This window comes from Typopeltis vanoorti, chromosome 4 (genome assembly GCF_054136105.1).
Source record: "Typopeltis vanoorti isolate ZY-2024b chromosome 4, IOZ_Tvanoo_1.0, whole genome shotgun sequence".
Lineage (NCBI taxonomy): Eukaryota > Metazoa > Arthropoda > Arachnida > Uropygi > Thelyphonidae > Typopeltis > Typopeltis vanoorti.
Window position 1 is genome coordinate 118,630,871 of NC_143552.1, and position 20,734 is coordinate 118,651,604.

Genomic DNA, 20,734 nt, shown 5'->3' on the forward strand with positions numbered 1-20,734 from the left:
GGTAATCTATCAAATACTTTTGCAAAGTCGAAGAATATCACTGTATATTATTCTCCCTTATCTAATACACTCATCACCTTATCATAAAATGCAAGTAAATTACTGAAACAGGACCTACCCTTTACAAATCCATGCTGACCATGATAAAGAATGCCATGCCCATCAACCCAACTCTGTATTCTATTCCTTACCAATCTCTCCAACACCTTGACCACAACTGCAGTTATAAAGACTGGGTCTATAATCGGAGACTTCTGTCTTAGAACCATGCTTGTGGAGTGGTACTATTTTGTTTTCTTTCCACTCCTTAGGAATCCTACCCACTGCAAGACTTTCATTAAATAACCAAGTCAAGGGCATAACCAACTGTGGCTCACATTCCTTAAGCATACGTGGTGATATGTCATCCATTCCCACAGCCTTATTCACATCTAACCCAACCAACATCTGATACACCTCTGTTTCTTTCACTTCCAATTCTCCTAATACCTGCCTCTCTTCTATATTTTGTACCGGATAATTTATACCAGTATGTTCATTAACAATACAGGAAAGGATCTGAGAGGAACGGTTCATTTGTTTGCTGATGATGCAAAGTTGGGTAGGGCAATAGTGAATGCAGATGATGTCAAAATTTTACAGGATGATTTGGATAGATTGGAGGACTGGGCTAAGGAGAATGGATGTCAATTTAATGTGGCAAAATGTAAGGTTATGCATTTTGGGGTGAAAAGATTAACAGCAGTATACCATATTGGTGGAACTGTACTCCAGGAGATTGATGAGGCCAGGGATTTGGGAGTGTTGGTGGATAGGGAGTTGAAGTTTAAAGGACACATTGCAAAAGTGGTTAAATCAGCTCATCAAATAAATCACTTGGTTGCTGAAGAATACATTGATGAGCAGAGACGGGCAAGTTATTGTTCCTCTGTATCGAGCCTTGATAAACCCATCTCAACTACTGTGCCCAGATTTGGTCGCCTGAGTTTCTTCTAGATGGGGAGGAGGAGGTGGAGAGGATCCAGAGGTAAGTGACCAAGATGATAACAGGTCTATGGAATGAACCTTATGAGAACAGGTTGAAGATTTGTGGGTTGCAGAAATTGGTTGATAGCGGAAAAGTGGGGGATATGATTGAGAGACATTCAAATTACTGAAGAGTTTCTGTAAGATTAATTCAGATGATATTTTTTAGAACAGCACTGGTGGTGAGAGGACTAGGGGCCCATCCATGGAAACTGGGCAAGAGTGTGGTTAGTAAGGGTGTTAGAGCTAGGTTTTTTTACTTTTAGAGTGGTAAATGAGTGGAATAAGCTGCCGGAGTCTGTTGTGGGTGCTATGACTGTGAATGAGTTCAAGGCAAAGTATGATAGATACTGTGTGTATGTCAAATAGTTATGATGGACATGATGTTCAGGGCTACCTTGATAAGTCTAAGGACTCTTTGGAGTTGCCTGTAGTAGTAATAATAATAATAATGATCATCATCATCATCATCATCAAATTCCTGCCATGTACCCTCAAGGGGTATACAGGATATGACAGTACTACATAAAAAAATTACATCATTACTAACTTCCTATCTACAATTTTCCTCCAAATCAGTCTGTTACTTGTCAAGACTCCAACATTATCAGATCTTATATTTCTATCGTCTAAGGCACTTTGTACCGTATCAATCCACCTATATCTTGGTCTTCCTCTGGGTCGTTTTCCTGCCAACCTGGCAGAGAACACTTGTTTTGCTAATCTTTCCTCTCCCATTCTATTTAAGTGACCATACCATCTGAGATTAGCTCTGCTAATGCATTCCTGGATGCTGACAATGTCAAGTTCTTTCCTAATATCCTCATTTTTAATATGATATTGCCATTGATGCCATCTGTTCACACCTCTAATCTTTCTCAGGACTCTCATATCTGCGGTCTCTAGTCTTTGGTCAAGTGTTTTACTTCTGACCCAGCTCTCAGATCCATAAGTTAAAATTGGTTTGAACACAGTCTTGTATACAGCTAATTTAGTGTTCCGACTAATTTCTTTCTTATTCCATATGAATTTATTCAATTGACTTCCCACGATACCAGCTTTGCTGATTCTGTTGTCTATTTCTATATTTAGTTTACCATCTTCAGTAAAAATTGTGCCTAAGTAGTTGAAATGTTTTACTTGTTCCACAGGTTCTCCATTCACAACACAGTTGACATTTTCAATGATTCTGCCTATTTTCATTGTCTTTGTCTTTTTATTGCTGACCTTCATACCATATCTATTACAACAGCTATTCAATTTAGTCAGAGAATCTTGCAGACTTGTAGCGGATTTATTTAGAAGTATAACATCATCCGCATAAAGCAAAGAGCTGACATTAACATCTCCAATTTTGATATCAGGTTTAATACCACATTCCTTCATAATGTGATCCATATAGATAATGAATAACAGAGGGGATAATGTACATCCTTGTCTCACACCAGATTTAACATTAAACCATCTTCCTGTACTTCCTTCAATTCTAACTGCTGACTCACAACTCAAATAAAGACTAAGTATTGCTTGATATAATGCCCCATTGACACCATATAACTGCAGCGTATTGAATAGCTTCTCTCTTGGCACCTTGTCATATGCCTTTTCCAAATCGACAAAACTTAAATACAGATCTTTGTTATATTCCCATGCTTTCTCGACTATTTGTCGTAAAGTGAAGATCTGATCCTGACAGCCTCTATTTGGCCTGAATCCAGCTTGTTCTTCACCAAGCTTTTCTTCCACAATTCTTCTCAACCGTTTCTCAAGTATACTTGCATAGATCTTGCCAGGAACACTCAGTAGGGAAATACCTCTGTAATTCTCACATTCAGTTTTATTTCCCTTTTTATATATGGGTACTATGAGAGCTCTACTCCAATCATCGGTAATTCGTCCCTCTGTCCAGGCTTTCTGAACTATGCAGTGCAGCCACTGTAAGACTCTTATACCACCATACTTCAGCATTTCTGGTCGAATATCATCTACTCCTGCTGCCTTTCCACATTTCAAGCCTTTGATGGCTTTTTCTACTTCAAGTATGGATATATATTCCTGACTGCATGCCTGGTCAGTGTTTTTTATCACTGTGCTGTCATCACTGCTTGTTTCATTTAGCAGTTTTTCAAAGTAATTACTCCATACTTCAAGGATATCTTTTTCTCCTGTTTTCATTTCACCTTTATCATCTCTAATTCCTTTTACAGCACTCTTTCCTCCATTCCTAAGCTTCTTCAACAACCTCCAGAATATTTTGCCACCTTCTTGATATTTATTTTCTATATTCTTGCCAAAGTCCTCCCATGACTTTTGTTTAGCTAGTTTTACACACTGTTTAGCTTTCTTACATTTGTCTCTGTATTCCGTAAGAGTAAAAGCTGACTTATTTGCCAGGAACTTTTGATATGCTATCTTCTTTTCCTTCACTGCCTCTTTAACTTCCTGTGTCAACCAGGGAGTTCTGATTTTTTTATCTTTGCACACAACCTCACCACATGCCTCTCTGGCAGAATCAATCAATGTTTCCTTCAGAGTTTGCCACTGAATCTCCAAGGTTTGATTCCTGTTCTCAAACTCTTTCATTTTCTTTTCAATAATATTTCTGTATTTTAGTCTACAGTTTACATCTGAGAGCTGCTCAACTTTTATTCGCTTTAAAACTTTCTTACATGTTATTCTTTTCAATATGAAATTCAATTTTATCCTGCTCAAGACTAAATAGTGATCACTTCCAATTTCAAATCCTCTGTACACTCTGGTGTCCTGCACCAGGGAGAAAACATCACTATCAACAATAACATAGTCAATGAGACTTTTCTTATTCCTAGCCTCTTCTCTCCATGTGAATTTGTGCATATTTTTATGTTGGAACATGGTGTTAGTAATAACCAGTCCATGTCCTGAGCAGAAATCCAACAGATATTTGCCATTATTATTAGCTTTGCTCTTTTCTCCAAATTTTCCCAAAATATTTTTGTATGTCTCACAATCATTTCCTACTCTACTATTTAGATCCCCAACAAGGACCAACTTTTCCTTTTTCATTTTCATTTCAATAATAATGATATATGCTGATAAAGTGCTCATTCAATAATTCCACTATATCCTTTGCAGTTGTTAGTCTGCTGCCATGACTATCCACCAGTGTTAATCTGCCATAATTATTCTTCCTCTTGTTTGCCATGTAGTGAAAAATTCCCTTGAGTTAACCTTGGCCTGACCAGCCAATCTTCACTCATACTGCATCTTTTCTTTCTTTGCTATGATCGTCACCTTTCTAGCCTGCACTTTATACTCTGATCCATGATCACCACCTTGTACCTTGTACCTCCTCCATAACATTTTCTTTTCCAGCACAGCTTGCTTTATTTCGCTGTTCATTCATTTCACTTTACTCTATTTACTCGCTTAACTCTCGGTATGCAGTCATACATTGCTTTTATCAGATACTGCCTTATGAGTTTCCATGCATTTTGAACATACTGATGCTAACTGATAACAGAGCTTCCTATAATCACCTGCTTTATACTTCCACATGTATCCATTTTCGGCAGTGTCAGCACCTCATTAACAACTACATCTTGTGAAGTTAGCACCAAATCAAAAATATTAAAGCCTCTAGTTGCTTCAATCATGTGCTGCTTAAGATACTTATCTCTCATAAATTCCACAAACTCGCTCTCCTTGTTCCCATACACTATCTCCTCCTTCCAGTCTATATTCCTGTAATTAAAGTCTCCCATCAGGATCACCTTCTTTTTACATGCCCAACTAATTTGTCTAAACATTTCACAATCAGTATTCTCTACATTCCCTGGCCTATAACAGCATCCTATCAGATATACTAACCTGTTTATTTCAACTTCACACCACACAGATTCAAAATCTGTGCATGCACAATCACTTTGCAGATACAATTTCTCTGCAACAGTCATTAATAGCACTCCCCCACCCCCTCTTTTCACATCTCTATCCTTCCGGAAAATTATATATTCTTCTAATTCTATTCCTGACATCACATTCTCCTCAGATAACCATGTTTCACATATTCCAATTACTTTTGGACATACCGTCTCAATCAATGTCACAAATTCAACTTTCTTGTTTCGAATACTCCTTACATTTGTGTATAAACACAATCACTGTGTGTTTGAGGCCATCCTACCATTCCACCAACATTCTCTATTCTAGCTGCTATACTACACCTCTCTCTTCGGTTTGACCACTCCTATTTCCGTGATCCTGACTGTGATTTCCATTCTTACCTGTCTCATCCTCACCTTTATGCATTCCATCACCTTGTGCTGCTGCAACACATCTTCAGCATATTCAACCTCCTGCTGTACAATCTGTTGATTTGTGCTATCCTGTTTCTCAAGTAGACTCTGATCATTGGCTACATTAACTTCTTGACTCTGTGCCTTCTCAGAAAACAATAGAAAGGACATTTAGAAAGGTTCCCAACACCAAACCCATTCAAATGTAATCCATCAGCTTTATACCATATGAACTTCCCTTTGCCTCACAGCTCAGCCATCTTACTATTCATTATCTCTGCTCTCCTTCTCAATTCACTGTTATCATATCTGGGAAACATGCCTACGACTTTCTCAACAACACTATTCTTTTTTACCTGCTGCAACAACTTCCTCAAGTTTCTATCAACATTCTTCTTCTCCCCGACTAAGTCATTTGTGCCCATACTACCACTAATTTTGATGCCTGGTATTTCCTTTTCTGCAACCCATCAGTTATTTGCTTTATTGTTCCACCAGGAAAGCATGTTTTGTGCACTTTATTAGTAATCACACCTCTAATGATCAAGTCCCCATACACTGATATACGACTATCCTTTGATTCTTTTTTCTTTATAACATTAACTTCCTCCTTCTCCTTATCATCAACCAATCTCTCCTTTAGCTGTTTAATATCCTCTTCCAGATGTTTCATTTCACTTTTCATTTTCATTAACTCCTGCCAAAGATCTACTATGGTCCCCATGTTTGCTCCCATTTCTAATCGCTCTAATCTATCCAGATACTTTTCACATACATTAACGCTTTCCTTCTTCTTGTTTACCCAAACAGTCCACAGATCTTTCACATTTTTTGGTGCATACATACAGCAGTTTCACAATGCATCCACTGCAAAAAATCAAGACAAAGCCAGACTTTCATGCTGAAACCTTTCGTGCCGCTGATGTACATTTCCTTAGGGATGCCATCTTTAGAAGCTGAAGTAATACAACAAAGATGTAGCAAAACACAATATAAATAACAAAAAAATTTCAACAGCAACACCACTGAAGGACACTTTTATTCAAACCGAAAAAAAATGCAGTACAATTGCAAAAAAAAGCCACACTATACACTAATTAAAAACACTTTTTTTATCACAGTGCAAAACTACTGATACACTCACTTGCAACACTAGTACCACATTTTTTTTTTTTGCCACATTATCTGAAAAACAATTCCAACATAACTGCATGAACAAATTTATTGCATGTGCAAACTGTTAATTATTATTAGTTGCCTTCTAGGGATAACTAATAATTAACAACTGTCCTTTTTTTTCCCTCTCTCTCTATGCATAAACGTACAGTTATGTGGTTAGTAGAAGAAATGATAAGTAGGAAGACTTACTTGAGTTGCTGATGATGACACGTGCCACATCCATTGAAGATATAGTAGAAATGTTCAGCAAGTATTTTTTTCAGTATATTGAACAAGATGAGAATGGAAGAGATGAATGCAAGGCGAATCAGAGTAAAAGTGAGAGAGGAAGCCATAACTGGAATATGAGAAGAGATTGGCTCTAAGATCCAAAGAAAATCCTAGAGAATTTTTTAACTATGTGACAAGTAGGAGGAGAAATGATTGTGGAAGAATGACACTGTGGGATAAAAATGGGAATAGAGTGACTGATGCAGAGGACATAGTGGAGGGAAATAGAGGAAACAAGAGGTTCAAGAGTTTTGGATTTGGTCATAGCATCAGAAGAGTTGATAATAACTGAGATGACATCTCTCCCATCATTTGGAGAGAGTGACTATATGGTTTGACTTGGAAGATGAATAGACATGCAGGAGTATCAAAGAGATGGGAACATATGTGGAATTATAAGGTAGGTGATTATAATAGTCTTAGACATCAACTTGGGGAAGTTTCATGGAGGTAGGAATTGGAAGGCCGGGATATCATTAGTGCTTGGGAAATTGTGAAGGAATATTTGTTAGCAGCAATAGTAAGCTGTATTCCACAAGTGAAGAAGAGGACACAATTTGGTGTAAAGTGGATGACAAACAATATTAAACAGGAATTGCATGTGAAAAAGAGGCAATGGAAAAGATATAAGGAGACAGGTGAAGAGCAGATGCATGAAGAATATAAGACACAGGCCAGGAGAGTGACTAGTATGGTAAGGAAGGTGAAACTGGAATATGAGAAAAGATTGGCCCTAAGATCCAAAGAAAATCCTAGAGAATTTTTTAGCTATGTGGCCAGTAGGAGGAGAAATTGTGGGATAAAATTGGGAATAGAGTGACTGATGCAGAGGACATCCTGGAGAAGTAAATTTTAATACTAGAGGGATATGGCATGTTTGAGGTTTAGAGGTGCAGGAGGAAAGCGTCTTCCAAATACTGAGTACTCTGGATGTCAGTAAAGCTGTGGGACTGGATGATATTTCACCACGAGTTTTGAGAGAATGTGCTAAAGAACTGACAGCTCCTTTGACCTGGCTTTTCAATGAAAGTCTGGCTACAGAAAAGGTTACCCAGGAAATGTAAGGAAGGTAAGATAGTGCCATTGCACAAGGGCGGTAGCAGACTGGAAGTGTCTAATTATAGGCCAGTTTGTGTTTCATCAGTAGTTGTTAAGATCTTGGAAAAATTAGTTAGGGACCGTATACAGCATTGAGCAGATGAGGGTAATATTATCTATGAGAGTTCGGAAGGGACGCTCTTGTTTTAGTAATATGCTAGCCTTTTATAATAAAGTTACAAGAGCAGTAGATGAGGGAAAGGCATATACTGCCATTTTCTTGGATTTAGCAAAAGCATTTGACAGCACATGCCACATGATAAGCTGATATTTAAGTTGCAGCACATGGGTTCGGATGTCAGGTTGGGCAACTGGATTCAGGATTGGCTGTCCGATAGGTATCAGAGAGTTGTGTATGGCAGTCAGTTTCAAGGAGGCAGAGGGTTATAAGTGGGGTCCCACAGGGCTCAGTACTGGGACCTATATTGTTTATCCTTTATATCAATGACATTGTCAGTGGATTGCAGGGGGATATTCAGTTGTTTGCAGATGATGTGAAGCTGGGAACAGTTATTAGTAATAGTGCAGATGTGGTAGCCCTGCAGGAGGATTTGAATAAGCTAGACAGATGGGCAAATGGGGGTGTCTGTTTAATTCAGCAAAATGTAAAGTCTTGAGGTTTGGGATACATCGATGGGATGCTGCATACTCTATTGGAGGAGCTATACTGGAGGAGGTAGTGGAGACAAGAGATCTGGGGTTGATGATTGATAGAAACCTGAAATTCAGGGGACATATTGCAAAGGTGGTGAAGATAACACAGAGGATTGCTGCAATAAAAGGGGTTATCATTCTGTTGTATAAGACCCTGATCAGACCACACTTATACTATTGTTCTCAGATTTGATCCCCAGGATTTGAAGGGAATAAATTAACTGTGGAAAGGGTACAAAAGCATATAACAAAGATGGTTTCAGGACTGTACAATGTTAGTTATGAGGATCAGCTGCGGGAATGGAGACTGCAGAGTTTGGTGGATAGAAGAAGGAGAGGTGATATGATTGAGACTTTTAAACTTTTGAGAGGTGGTTACAGGGTTGACACTAGGGAGTTCTTTCACTTGGTTGAACAGTGGGAAGGAGTGATTACAAGGGGCCATCCCTGGAAGTTACGAAAGGAAACTGTGAGAAAGAGGGTGAGGAGTGGTTTCTTTGCATGGAGCGTGGTTGAACAGTGGAATGCATTGCCTTATAGAGCGTGAGAGCGAGAACAGTCAGTGAGTTTAAGGAGTGGTATGATAGACTTTGTGTTTCCTAGGAGGGACCTCCCACGATGAGTCTTTTGATTCCTTGGAGGCCTAAATAATAATAATAATAATATTATTATTACATGTTGGAAAGTAATGTTGTATATAATAGGGAAGAAAGAGGAAAGACCAGCAAGTAAAGTATACAAAATATTTGGGATTTTAGCTATAACTGATGGGAAACATAGCTGTGGGATCGGATGGAATATTGTCATTTATGTTAATGGAATGTGCAAAGTTCCTGACAGTGCCTTTGATGGGAGTATTCAGCAAGAATACAACAAGAATTACCCCTGAAGAGTGGAAGTAAGGAAATGTACTCTCAGTGCATAGGGAAGAATCTAAGTCTGTGGTGGCAAACTGTCAATTTGTATCAGGTGCAGTGGTACTGAAAGTGTTATAGAGTCTATCAGAGATAGAATACAAACATGAATTGATGAGAATAGAAATCTTTCTAGAATGTAACACGGATTTGTTATGGGGGGGGGGGGGTCTTGTTTCAGTAGTGTAGTTACATTTGAGAGCAGAGCAATAATTTTGCCCTGTGCTATTCTATCAAATTCCTTTGTAAAATCACTGAAAGATCACTATATAAGCATCCCTCTACATCCGGAATGTTGTTGAACATTGCAGCTTTGTTGGATCAGAATAGATATTAAGTTGGTATTCTTGATATAGGGATGGTTGGCTGATGGACACCATTGCAATCTGTATAGGCAGGGAGATAATATCTCAAAAGAAAGGGATGACAAGTTGTTTTAAGATTTTGTACCACAAGATTCTATTCTGGATCCCAGTTGTTTAATTTATATATTGGTTACATACAAGGGTTATTGTTTGCAAGAAGATATTTCATACACTTGCAGATGGTGCTAAATTAGGAAGAATAATGGCAAAGAGCTCTGATGCAATGACTGTAATATGCTGATTGTTACAGGAGGATTTGGGTAGATGAATGGGGATTTCACTTCAGTATCGTCGAGCGTATTCATGCACTTTGACCTGAGAAGATGGAATAAAGTGCATTATAGTGGTGGAATTTTGCTCCAGGAGATGAGGAGAAACAGGTGAGGGATGTTGGTGGATAGTGAATTGAGTTTGGGAGACACCAAAAAATATTTCAAAGTTTACTAAGAAAATTGCTGCCAAAAGACTTGGACAATTAGTAATGAGTAAGTTATAGTGCCACATTATAAGGCACTGATCAGGCCACATCCGGATTTCTGCATACAGTTTTCTCCTGAATAGATGAGTTGCCAGTCTGGTTGGTTAAGTGGTTAGCATATCTGCTCTCCAGCCAAAAGGCTTGAATCCCGCTATGGGCATGGATGTTTGTGATTGTCTGTCAAAATACTAGTGGTGGTGGGCAGTAGATGGCATTGGTGTAGATGATGATGGTAGTTCAGTTTGCTGTAGTTGGTGGATTGAGTGGTGGAGATGGAAATCTCCCTCGATGAGTCTATGGACTCCTTGGAGGTGTCATGTAATAATAATAATAGTCAATAAGGAAACAGTAGAGAGAGAGAGAATCAAGAATTGAAACTGGTTGAGTATGAGGAGAGGTAGAGAAAATGTGTACTCTGCAAAGCTTGGAAGATAAGGGAAGAAGGAGTGATATTGAGACATATAAGTTGGTAAGAGGCATCATATTTCTTATATATATGTATATATATATCAGTTAGATATAGAAGAAATATTGCAAATGATACTGTTTGGTAGGGCAACAAGAATCTTTCCTAGAAGCTATATAAGGGTTGTATGAGTCCTTGCAAGGAGAGTGGGAAATGAGTGGAATGCATTTCCAGAATCAGTGGCAAAGTATAATTGAGGCAAAGTATAATAGGTGTGGCAAAGTATAATAGGTGTTGTGGTCTGTGGAGAGTCCTTGCAACTGAATGGAGGCCAAGAAACCAGTTTCTTCTTTTGTATTTTATCCTGTTTATCTAAATATATGGATTGGAAATCCTTTTGTAAAGCAGCCTTTTACTGGTTTTTTTTTTTTTTGATATTTTTTAGTCATTAAAATGAAACAGATTCATACTAACTATTACAATATAAAAAAATAGCATCTTGTAATTCAGCAGATTAAATTATCATTGTTGTTGTTATATAAACACCTGGAGTCAAGACTTCAAGGGATTTCAGTTTTACAAACATTCTTGAAATTATTATCATATATTGAATTATGCTCTAAATTATTAGATTTTATATTCAATTATTATACTTTAAATAGTGAAAGTATTTTCACTGGATTCAAATTTTAAATTGAAATTAAGTTATAAAGTAATTTTACATTTTAGGATTTGAGAAGAAAAAAAATGGAAAGATCTCAAATAGAAAGCAAGCTAACAAAGTTGGAAGCCAGAATGGTAGGTAGAATATAAAAATAGCTAAATTTGATAAAAACCTTTATTTAGTAACCACACAAAAGACAAAGAGACATTTAAGCTAAACAAACAGAAGTTTCTACATCGGTTCTTTAACACCACTTAGATTTGACATCTGCAGTCCATTTCAAAGGATGGCAACAAAGAGAGCCCCACAGCTCAGTAAGTATTCAATAATACCCTGGAAAGACCTGTAATAGCATTACATGTGATACTACTGTTTATTAGAAGTATTTAATATACCTTTCATTTCTAGCAACAATTATGTCATTGCCTTCTTTTTAGAGAATGGTTATCTCTCAAATTGTATGAAGTTGCTTGTTGTTAAAATCGCATCATCACATGTGAAATTAATCATACATCTAGGATATTCTGTTAGTTATTAACTCTTTGTGACATATTGAAGCTATGGACACAGAGTGGTCTGTAACAGTTAAATCACATAGTTTACTGCATAGTTGCAAAAGAAAGATTAAAATAAATTTTGTTAAACAAAAGTGTCTTCCTCAAAATGCAACTTAACTAGAAGAAATGTACCATGGATTAGTGCAGAATTTTCAAGCTCAAGAGCTACAGATTAGATATTATTTATACCATGAAGGGATAGTCATCTTTAAGAGGGAGGAGCATCTTGTGTGATGACCTTGATATTGTCAAAAAGCATGATCAGATAGAAGCAGAATCAAGTTTTGGAGTGAATTAAATTCACAACAGTACATCACAAAAATGTAAACAACACCAAGAAAGAAAGGGAAAAAAAATTATTTATTGAGTTAGTAATATTTCACTGATTTTACTAATATGTCTAGTTAAGTATTGTGTACTTGTCACAGTTGTAATTTGTCCTCTGAAAATGCTGAGTAGAAAATCAGTGAAATATTAGTAAGTTCAATAAATTGATTTTTTTTTTCTCTCTTTTGGTTTTTCTCTTTTACACTGTGAAGCACTATTATGAATGACCAACAATACCTAAGCTTTTCTATACATGTGGATGAATTAAAGCTTACTATATTATCTATCTATCTAAATTGAAGAATGGTTTGGATATCAATATTTAACTTGTATTCTTGATAGTAAGAGGAGCGGTGATATGATAGAGACCTATAAGTTGGTAAGGGGTTGTTATAGGATCAATGTTAGGGATGTTTTACAGAAAATGATGGGAGATCAGGGGAAAACCAGAGGTCATTCTTGGAAGCTGTATAAGGAGGGTGTGAGAAGCAGGTTTTTTGCTTGCAGAGTTGTGAATGATTGTAATGCCTTGCCTGAGAGTGTAGTTTGATGACTACAGAGAATTTGAGTGTGTTTAAGGCCAGTCTGATGAGCTGTGTGTATGAAAAAAGGACCTCTTAGATGAGTCTTTAACTCCATGGGGTCTTGGAATAATAATAATAATTCTGTGGGTATTTAGGCCAGTATTCTTTAGGATATATGCATTCATACATTCCAAGATTTTCAAAATAAGATGAAAAAGTGCAGAAAACTGACACTAATCCAATCAGTTCCCATCATTCATGCCTTTCCTCATTTTCTAACGACCCAGTGACTATTCCTTGAAACAGTTCACTTTGTTCATTTTTTTAAACCTGTGTAGTTTGGTCAAACATCCATTTACAGTGTAGCTTGATTCTGCTTCTTACTGATATTGCCTTTCAATAATACTCAGGTCATCAAAGAAGATATTCTTCCATCTTAAAGGCGATAACCTTCTCATGGTATAATAATATCTAATTTGTAATTTTTGAGCTGGAAATTTTTACCATAATCAATAGCACCAAACATCAATAGCAACTTCCTTTTTCCTCCTTCATTCCATGTGTCTGTGTTCTTGGGAAGAGTCTCCATCATACTATTTTCCCAAAGTACTATTATTATTATTATGTGACACCTCCAAGGAGTCCATAGACTCATCGAGGGAGGGCACCTACTCTACAACTCTCCATCTCCACCACTCAGTCCACCAACTACAGCAAACTGCAACTACCATCATCTACACCAATGCCATCTACTGCCCACCATCACCACTAGTATTTTGACAGACAATCGCAAACATCCATGCCCACAGTGGGATTTGAACCCACAGCCTTTTGGCTGGAGAGCAGATATACACTAACCACTCAGCTAACAATAGCCTACAACTATTCATAAAACACGTCAGTAGGTTCTTTCTTTCTTTCTTCTTAAAACCCCTTGTCCCCACATACACACACACACACATTCAGCACTGATTGCCTATAGATGTTGCTGCAACTTGTCATATGTGATTAATATGAAAAAAAAGATAAATAAATAAATAAATGCCATATAGTAATAAAATTCTCCATCTGTCGCATAAAATTTTGTAAGTAACTTTTATGTCTCTGTTATATCCCCCCCCCTCCCCCCACACACATATAACATCTGCATACAGTATTTACCAAAAAAAAAAAAAAAAAGAAAGAAAGTGAGGTAATGTATTGGTAGGGAAGTTGAGGTCAATGAATGAACTACTTGCTTGGATGTTGCTGTTGGATGTAGACCTGATAATTTGGAGAGCAGAAACAAGGAAATGTATAAGCAAATTAGTGAAGCAAATAGTAAGAGGACGATCATTAGAAGTGATTTTAATTATGGTAATGTATATTAGGATGACAAGATAGTATCTAGAAGTAAAGTAAATGAATTTCTTGAGTTCTTGAGGGGCAACTACCAAGGATTGAGGATCTTGCATTTGATCATCTCATCAGAATGTCAATATAAATTAAGTAGTGCTGCATATCCTTCCAGTTGGCGAGAGTGACTATGACGTGATTACTTGAGTAGTTGCCAACTATATGAGAACTTCGGTGAGGAAAGGATACATGTGTAATGTATATTAGGATGACAAGATAGTATCTAGAAGTAAAGAAAATGAATTTCTTGAGTTCTTGAGGGGCAACTACCAGGGATTGAGGATCTTGCATTTCATCATCTCATCAGAATGTCAATATAAATGAAGTAGTGCTGAATATCCTTCCAGTTGGTGAGAGTGACTATGACGTGATTACTTGAGTAGTTGCCAACTATATGAGAACTTCGGTGAGGAAAGGATACATGTGGAAATACAAGGAAATGAAAAACTACAAGGAAATTATGAAAAATTTAGGAGACAGTTTGGAACTATAGCATGGAATGAGGATTTGAATGGAAAGGAGAAGGATGCTTGGGGTATTCAAGAACTATCTAACAAAAGCAATGTCTAAACATATTCCAAAGGTTGTCAGAAGGTTAAATAAAGTAGGTGTAAAATGGATGAATGAAGAGATTAAACATGCAATCTGGAGGAAGCAGGCATTATGGAGCCTGCATAAGATGAGTGGTAATAATTAGTTGCATGAGATGTTAAGGAGAAGCTAAAGGAAGCAGTATTAAATACCTAAGGTAAGGAAGGTAAATCAGATAGAAGTTAGTTGGATGAGTAGTATCTTTAAGCATGAGAAGCAAAACAAAAAAATTGTTGCAGAGGGTATATAAGGAGAAATGTGACCAGCAAGGTCATGAACAGTACGAGGATCAGGAAAGAAAGATGACCAGCATTTTAAGGAAGGCAAAATCAGATTACGAGAAGAAACTAGCCAAGCAAGTCAAAGGAAATCTCTATACAAGGATAACTTGAATGAGTGCAGATTGTAAAGAGATTGATTGTTGAGGCAGATTGTTGGTTTTGTCTTTCATCCAACCTTATATTTGCTAGTTGTTGGTTGACCCCACTTTCAAACATAAAGAAAATTTTTATTAAACTGCACCACTCTATGTTTCAAATCACACAATTATTGTGAAGGAGTCAAGCATCAAATAGCACAACAGCAACGTGAACTTACTACAGGCCGAAATTTTCTTACTTATACATAAGGTTTCCTGCAAGATTCGTATTTTAATGAGCAATGCAATGAAATTGAAATTAGGCAAGCACAAGAATCAAGTTAAACAAGATATTTAATTCTCTCACAAAATTATTCTTACATAAGAAACAAGAACTCTATTAAGATCAATACAATTAGAAAATAATTTATGCATTCTATAAAGTATTTAGATTCTACTCAGCTGAGTGCATTGTTTACTGCTAGAACATATATATAAGGCTTTCACAATTCTCATCCGTTAGGATTTCAACTTAGTTTCACCTTAAACAACAACAATATTCAGCAAAACACTTAAAATGTAATTCTTTTTATTCTCATAGAATAATCACAAACTTCAATTTTGTCAAACACTTAGCTGGCATCATCAATATCTATCAGAGGATTAAAATAGTTCTTAAAAGGCTCAGTCTTGAATTTACATATACATTGTGAGATAACACATTCAAACACGAACTAATTCTTCAATGAAGTTTCTCACATTAGTTTCACAAGGAAAATGTTTTATAATATCACTCATTCAAGCTTGACTAGCTGGCTCCAGCAACACAAAATTTGACCAAGTTCTCCGGACACAAGCTACACTATCACACGTTAGTTATAGAATAGATATTCTTACCGGTATGATCATCATAGCTTGCACATTACGGAAAACTCTTACAACACTTCTAGGCACTCGATAATCTTCCACTATAGGCAACACAAAACTTATAGTATCCCTGAGTTCAATTTGTTAAGACTAGAAAATGTATTTTCTTGCTCGTAATAACTTATCTTACGATAAATCTCGATCATATTATTATCCTTTCACTTGGGTAAATTCCTTTACAAGGTGACAAGAAACTATAAATAAATATGAGTTCAAAGTAAGATTCATTCAAATCGGAACAAGTTTCCAAACCTTTGTTACGTCACACGATCCCAGGTTAGATCACATCTCATGACCTTCCCACACTCTCTCTCTAATTTCTTTCTGGTTCCTTCTTCCTATATCTCATAAATCCTCTCTCTCTCTTTCCCACCCAAACTTGTTTTTCTCCACACTTTCAGTTTACAACGAAAATCCCCCATGATCGTTGTACAGTTCCCAATGCTAAGGCATGTGCTATCTCAAAATAACATAGTTTTCTGACAGCATCCAATCAAATCACATTAGCAGAGTCCCTTAGAAATACTTTCACTTTCAGTAATAACAAATAAAATGCATATATTACAGTTCGCTTAGGATACATTTACAAGTTAATATAAAGAATTTATATAAGATAAATAACTAAAAAAAATTACAATTATTATTTCAATGAACAAAAAACAGTAAGTGTTTAAATTACAATTTACTTAGGAGCAAACTTAGCTCAGGAAATGCAATTAAATCATGAATGAAGTATTAATAATCATAAAATTCTTCATTCACAATTTAACACAGATGAAACTGTTGACTACTAATTGATCATTTTACAAGGGTATATCATCCAATGAAGATATTGTTATGGCATAGGTGACAGAGACTGATGTTGAATTGGAGGTACTTAGGATAATGCATAAGCTGAATGCAGATATAGTTGTGGGATTAGATCAGCTTGCACTTTAAGAGAATGTACAGGTGAACTAGAAATGCCTTTGACTATGCTGTTTAATTTAAGTCTCAGTTATAGCCAAGTGGAAGGTGGGCAGAATAATTCCTTTCCATGAAGGATTATCTAAGTCTGTGGTAACAAATTATAAACTAATTAGTGTCTCAGGAATGGTGATAAAAGTACTGAAAAAGTTGATCAAAAAAGAGAATTCAGGAATGGGAGGATAAGAATATTATACTCTGTTACAATCTATAATAGGGTGACAGCTGAGTTGAATAAAGGAAATGGCTACATGATTCTGCTGCATTTTTTTGAGGTCATTTGACAAAATACCACATGGAACTCTGTTATGCAAATTGGAACAAATGGGGATGGATATGAAACTGGTGATATGGATAAAAGGGTGGCTGCTGGACAGATATCAAAAGTAGTATATGGAGGGGCAGAATCCAGGAGAAGGTAGGTGACTAGTAGTGTGCTAGAAGTGCAGGACTCTTGTGCTTAGACTACTGCTTTTTAATTTGTACATAAATGATATAGGAAATAATTTGAAGAGAGATATTCAGTTGTTTGCTGATGATACAAAAGTAGGGTAATATAAATTAAAGATGCCAAGAAATAATATTGTTGGTTTCATTCTTTATCCAAGTGTAAGCAAACAAAGTTTGAGCATGAAGTAACTTCTCGACTGGACTGCTTGTATATAGAGGCTAATGAGTTCAGATCAATTGCTTTAGTATCCCATAATGCAAAACACATATCCTTGTAGGCAAGTATAATTCTATGCATTATGGAATGAGCCATTACTCATGCCAGTTTCGACCTTTATTAAAGTCTCATCATTGGGAGCCAGACCTAGAAGTGATACCAAGGTTAAAGTAATGTAGAAGTCATATTTTCATATACAAGTTGTCAAAAGGGATCACACCTTATTACTAAAATAATCTGGATTAGAGATAGATGTTGAAAGCTTTTTTCACTTAGTTGTTTTACTTGGCTCCCACTCATGAGACTTCAATAAAGGTTGAAACTGGTTAAGTGGCCATATACCACCTGAGATTAGTTCTACTAACACATTTCTGAATGCCAATAATGTCATGTTCTTTCCTAATATCCTCATTTTTAATATGATACTGCCATTAATATCATCTGTTGATTCCCACTCCCCCTAATCTTTCTCAGAACTCTCATATCTGTGGTCCCTAGTCTTTGATCAAGGGTAACCCAGCTCTCAGATCCATAAGTTAAAATTGGTTTGAACACTATCTTTTATACAGTTAGTTTAGCATTTTGACTAATTTCTTTCTTATTCCATATAAATTTATTCAATTGACTTCCTATCATACCAGCATTGCTACTTCTGCTGTCTGTTCCCAAGTTTAATTTGCCATTTTCACTAAAATTTATACTTAAATAGCTGAAATGTTTTACTTGTTCTATAGGTTCTCCATTCAGGATGCAGTTGATGTTTTCAGTTTTCACTATTTTCGCTACCTATTTTCACTGTCTCTGTCATTTTATTGTTGATTTTCATACTAAATTCATGACAACAGTTATTTGGTTTAGTCAGGGATCTTGCAAACTTGTACTGGATTTATTTAGGAGTATGTCTCCAATTTTGATATCAGGTTTAATACACTTTCTTCATAATGAAATCCATATAGATGATGAATAACAGTGGAGATAATGTACACCCCTCGTCTCACACCTGATTTAACATCAGACCACCTTCCTGTACCTCCTTCAACTAACTGCTGACTTACAACTCAAATATAGACCAAGTATTGCTTGATATAATATCCTATTTACACCATATAACTAAAGCATTTTGAACAGCTTTTCTCTTGGCACCTTCTCACATCTCTTTTCCAAATCTACACAACTTAAATAAATACAGTTTGTTGTTACATTCCCATGCTTTCTTAACTATGTCTTAAAGTGAAAATCTGATCCCGACAATCTCTGTTTGCCCCTAAATCCAGGTTGTTGTTCACCAAGCTTCCCCTCCACAATTTTTCTTAACTTTTTTTCAAGTATACTTGCATAAATCTTACCACTCAATAGAGAAATTCCTCTGTAATTCTCACTTTCAGTTTCTTCCCTTTTTTATAGATAGGTACTTTTGAATTCTGAATTATGCAGTGTAAGTCACTGTAAAACTTAATACCTCCATATTTGAGAATTTCTGGTCAAATATCATCTATTCCAGCTGCCTTTCCACATTTAAAGTTTTTGATGATTTTTTTCTCTACTTCTAGTATTGATATTGATATATTACTCCTAATATATTGATATATTACTCCTAATATATAATAGTATTGATATTGATATATTACTCCTAATACTCCTGCTGAGTGCTTCTACCACCATGCAATCACTGCTGTTTCATTTAACAATCTTCAGATATCTAGAATATCTTCAATTTTTCACATCACCTTGATCATCTGTGATTCCTTTTATAGTACTTTTTCCTCGATTTCTATACATTTTCAATAGTCTCAATTATTTTCCCACTTCCTGATATTTATTTTCTTTGTTTTTACTAAAGTTTTCCTATTTCAAATACTCTGTATACCCCTGTGTCCTAAACAATTGGGAAAGCACCCACTATCAACAATAACATAGTCAATAACGTTTTTCTTATTTCTTGCATCCATATGAATTTGTGCACATTTTTATGTTTTAACATGGTATTAGTAATGTCCCCAACAGAAATCTTCAGCAGGTAGTTATTATTATTATTAGTTTTGCTCGTTTCTCCAAATTTTTCCAAAATATTTCTGTCTAGTAATCATTTCCTACTCTGCTGTCTAGATCTCCAACAACTTTTTTCCTTTTTTGTGTGTCAGCTGCCTTCTCTGATGCTTCGAAAATGGTTAGTAGAGTGATTTTTATTTAAATTAAATAATTAATCAGACTAGTAATGAATTAATTACTGTAGCATCTACTCTAAGTTATATTCACTTAATTAAGTTAAACTTAATTAATTACTCTTCATGAATAACATTTTGACTGGAGTATCTTTGAGTCCTTAGTCTTTAAAAAATTTAAATAGTTATGTATTTGATCTTAATAATGATATGATTTTTTTTCTATTTAGATGATTTTGTATCCCTGCTTATAAATAAATCTCTTTATTTTAAGGTTGCAAACAGGAAACCATAGAAGAATTAATAAACCATTCTTGAAGACCATGCCAAAACAAAACATAATAAAGTTTGTATATAATGTTATTTGTGTGTCTACACATCAGACACTTACATTGTCAAAATAGAAATATTCATCACAAATTTCTATACACTCAAAGTGAATTATGAATGAAATGCAGGATTGTTTAAAATTTAATCTAAAAAAAATGAAACAATATAACATGAGTATGTTTGTGAGCTATTCTGCAATCCTGTTTTTTTAAGGTTGCCTAATTAAATGTGGCAAAATTTTTGACACATTAAATTAGGAAAAGCATGTATTTTTCGCATTTTTATGGAACTTTTAATCTAATATATCATTTACACAGCAGCCAAATGTCATTTTTTATTTAAAAAAAGCTATAATGATTCATTATTATAATCATTATTGTAAACAACAGTTTTATTAACAGTTTTGGAAAATAGAAGTTGTGGTTAATATTTGACTAAATGCATTTTATGAAAACTGAAAAATCCAACAATATACCAAAGAAATCATTGCTTGAGAGCTAAAATAGTATAGTAGTGTAAAAATTTATAATTAGCCAAAAATTGTTCCATAAATATAAATTATGGAGACTCAAGAGGTAATGTGATGCTGCTGCCTGGGG

General features: G+C 35.7%; 1 protein-coding gene across 1 annotated transcript in view; it reads left to right on the forward strand.

Annotated features, from left to right (window-relative positions):
* The window catches only part of LOC150107636 (uncharacterized), a 117,783-nt gene extending 97,574 nt beyond the window's left edge, over window positions 1-20,209 (forward strand). The window contains exons 4-5 of the mRNA XM_090392147.1: window positions 11,397-11,465; window positions 20,080-20,209. Coding sequence (XP_090248273.1) covers window positions 11,397-11,465; window positions 20,080-20,100 — 90 coding nt within the window. The 3' untranslated portion in view covers window positions 20,101-20,209. The remainder of the gene's footprint in view (window positions 1-11,396; window positions 11,466-20,079) is intronic.
* The last annotated feature ends 525 nt before the right edge of the window (window positions 20,210-20,734 follow it).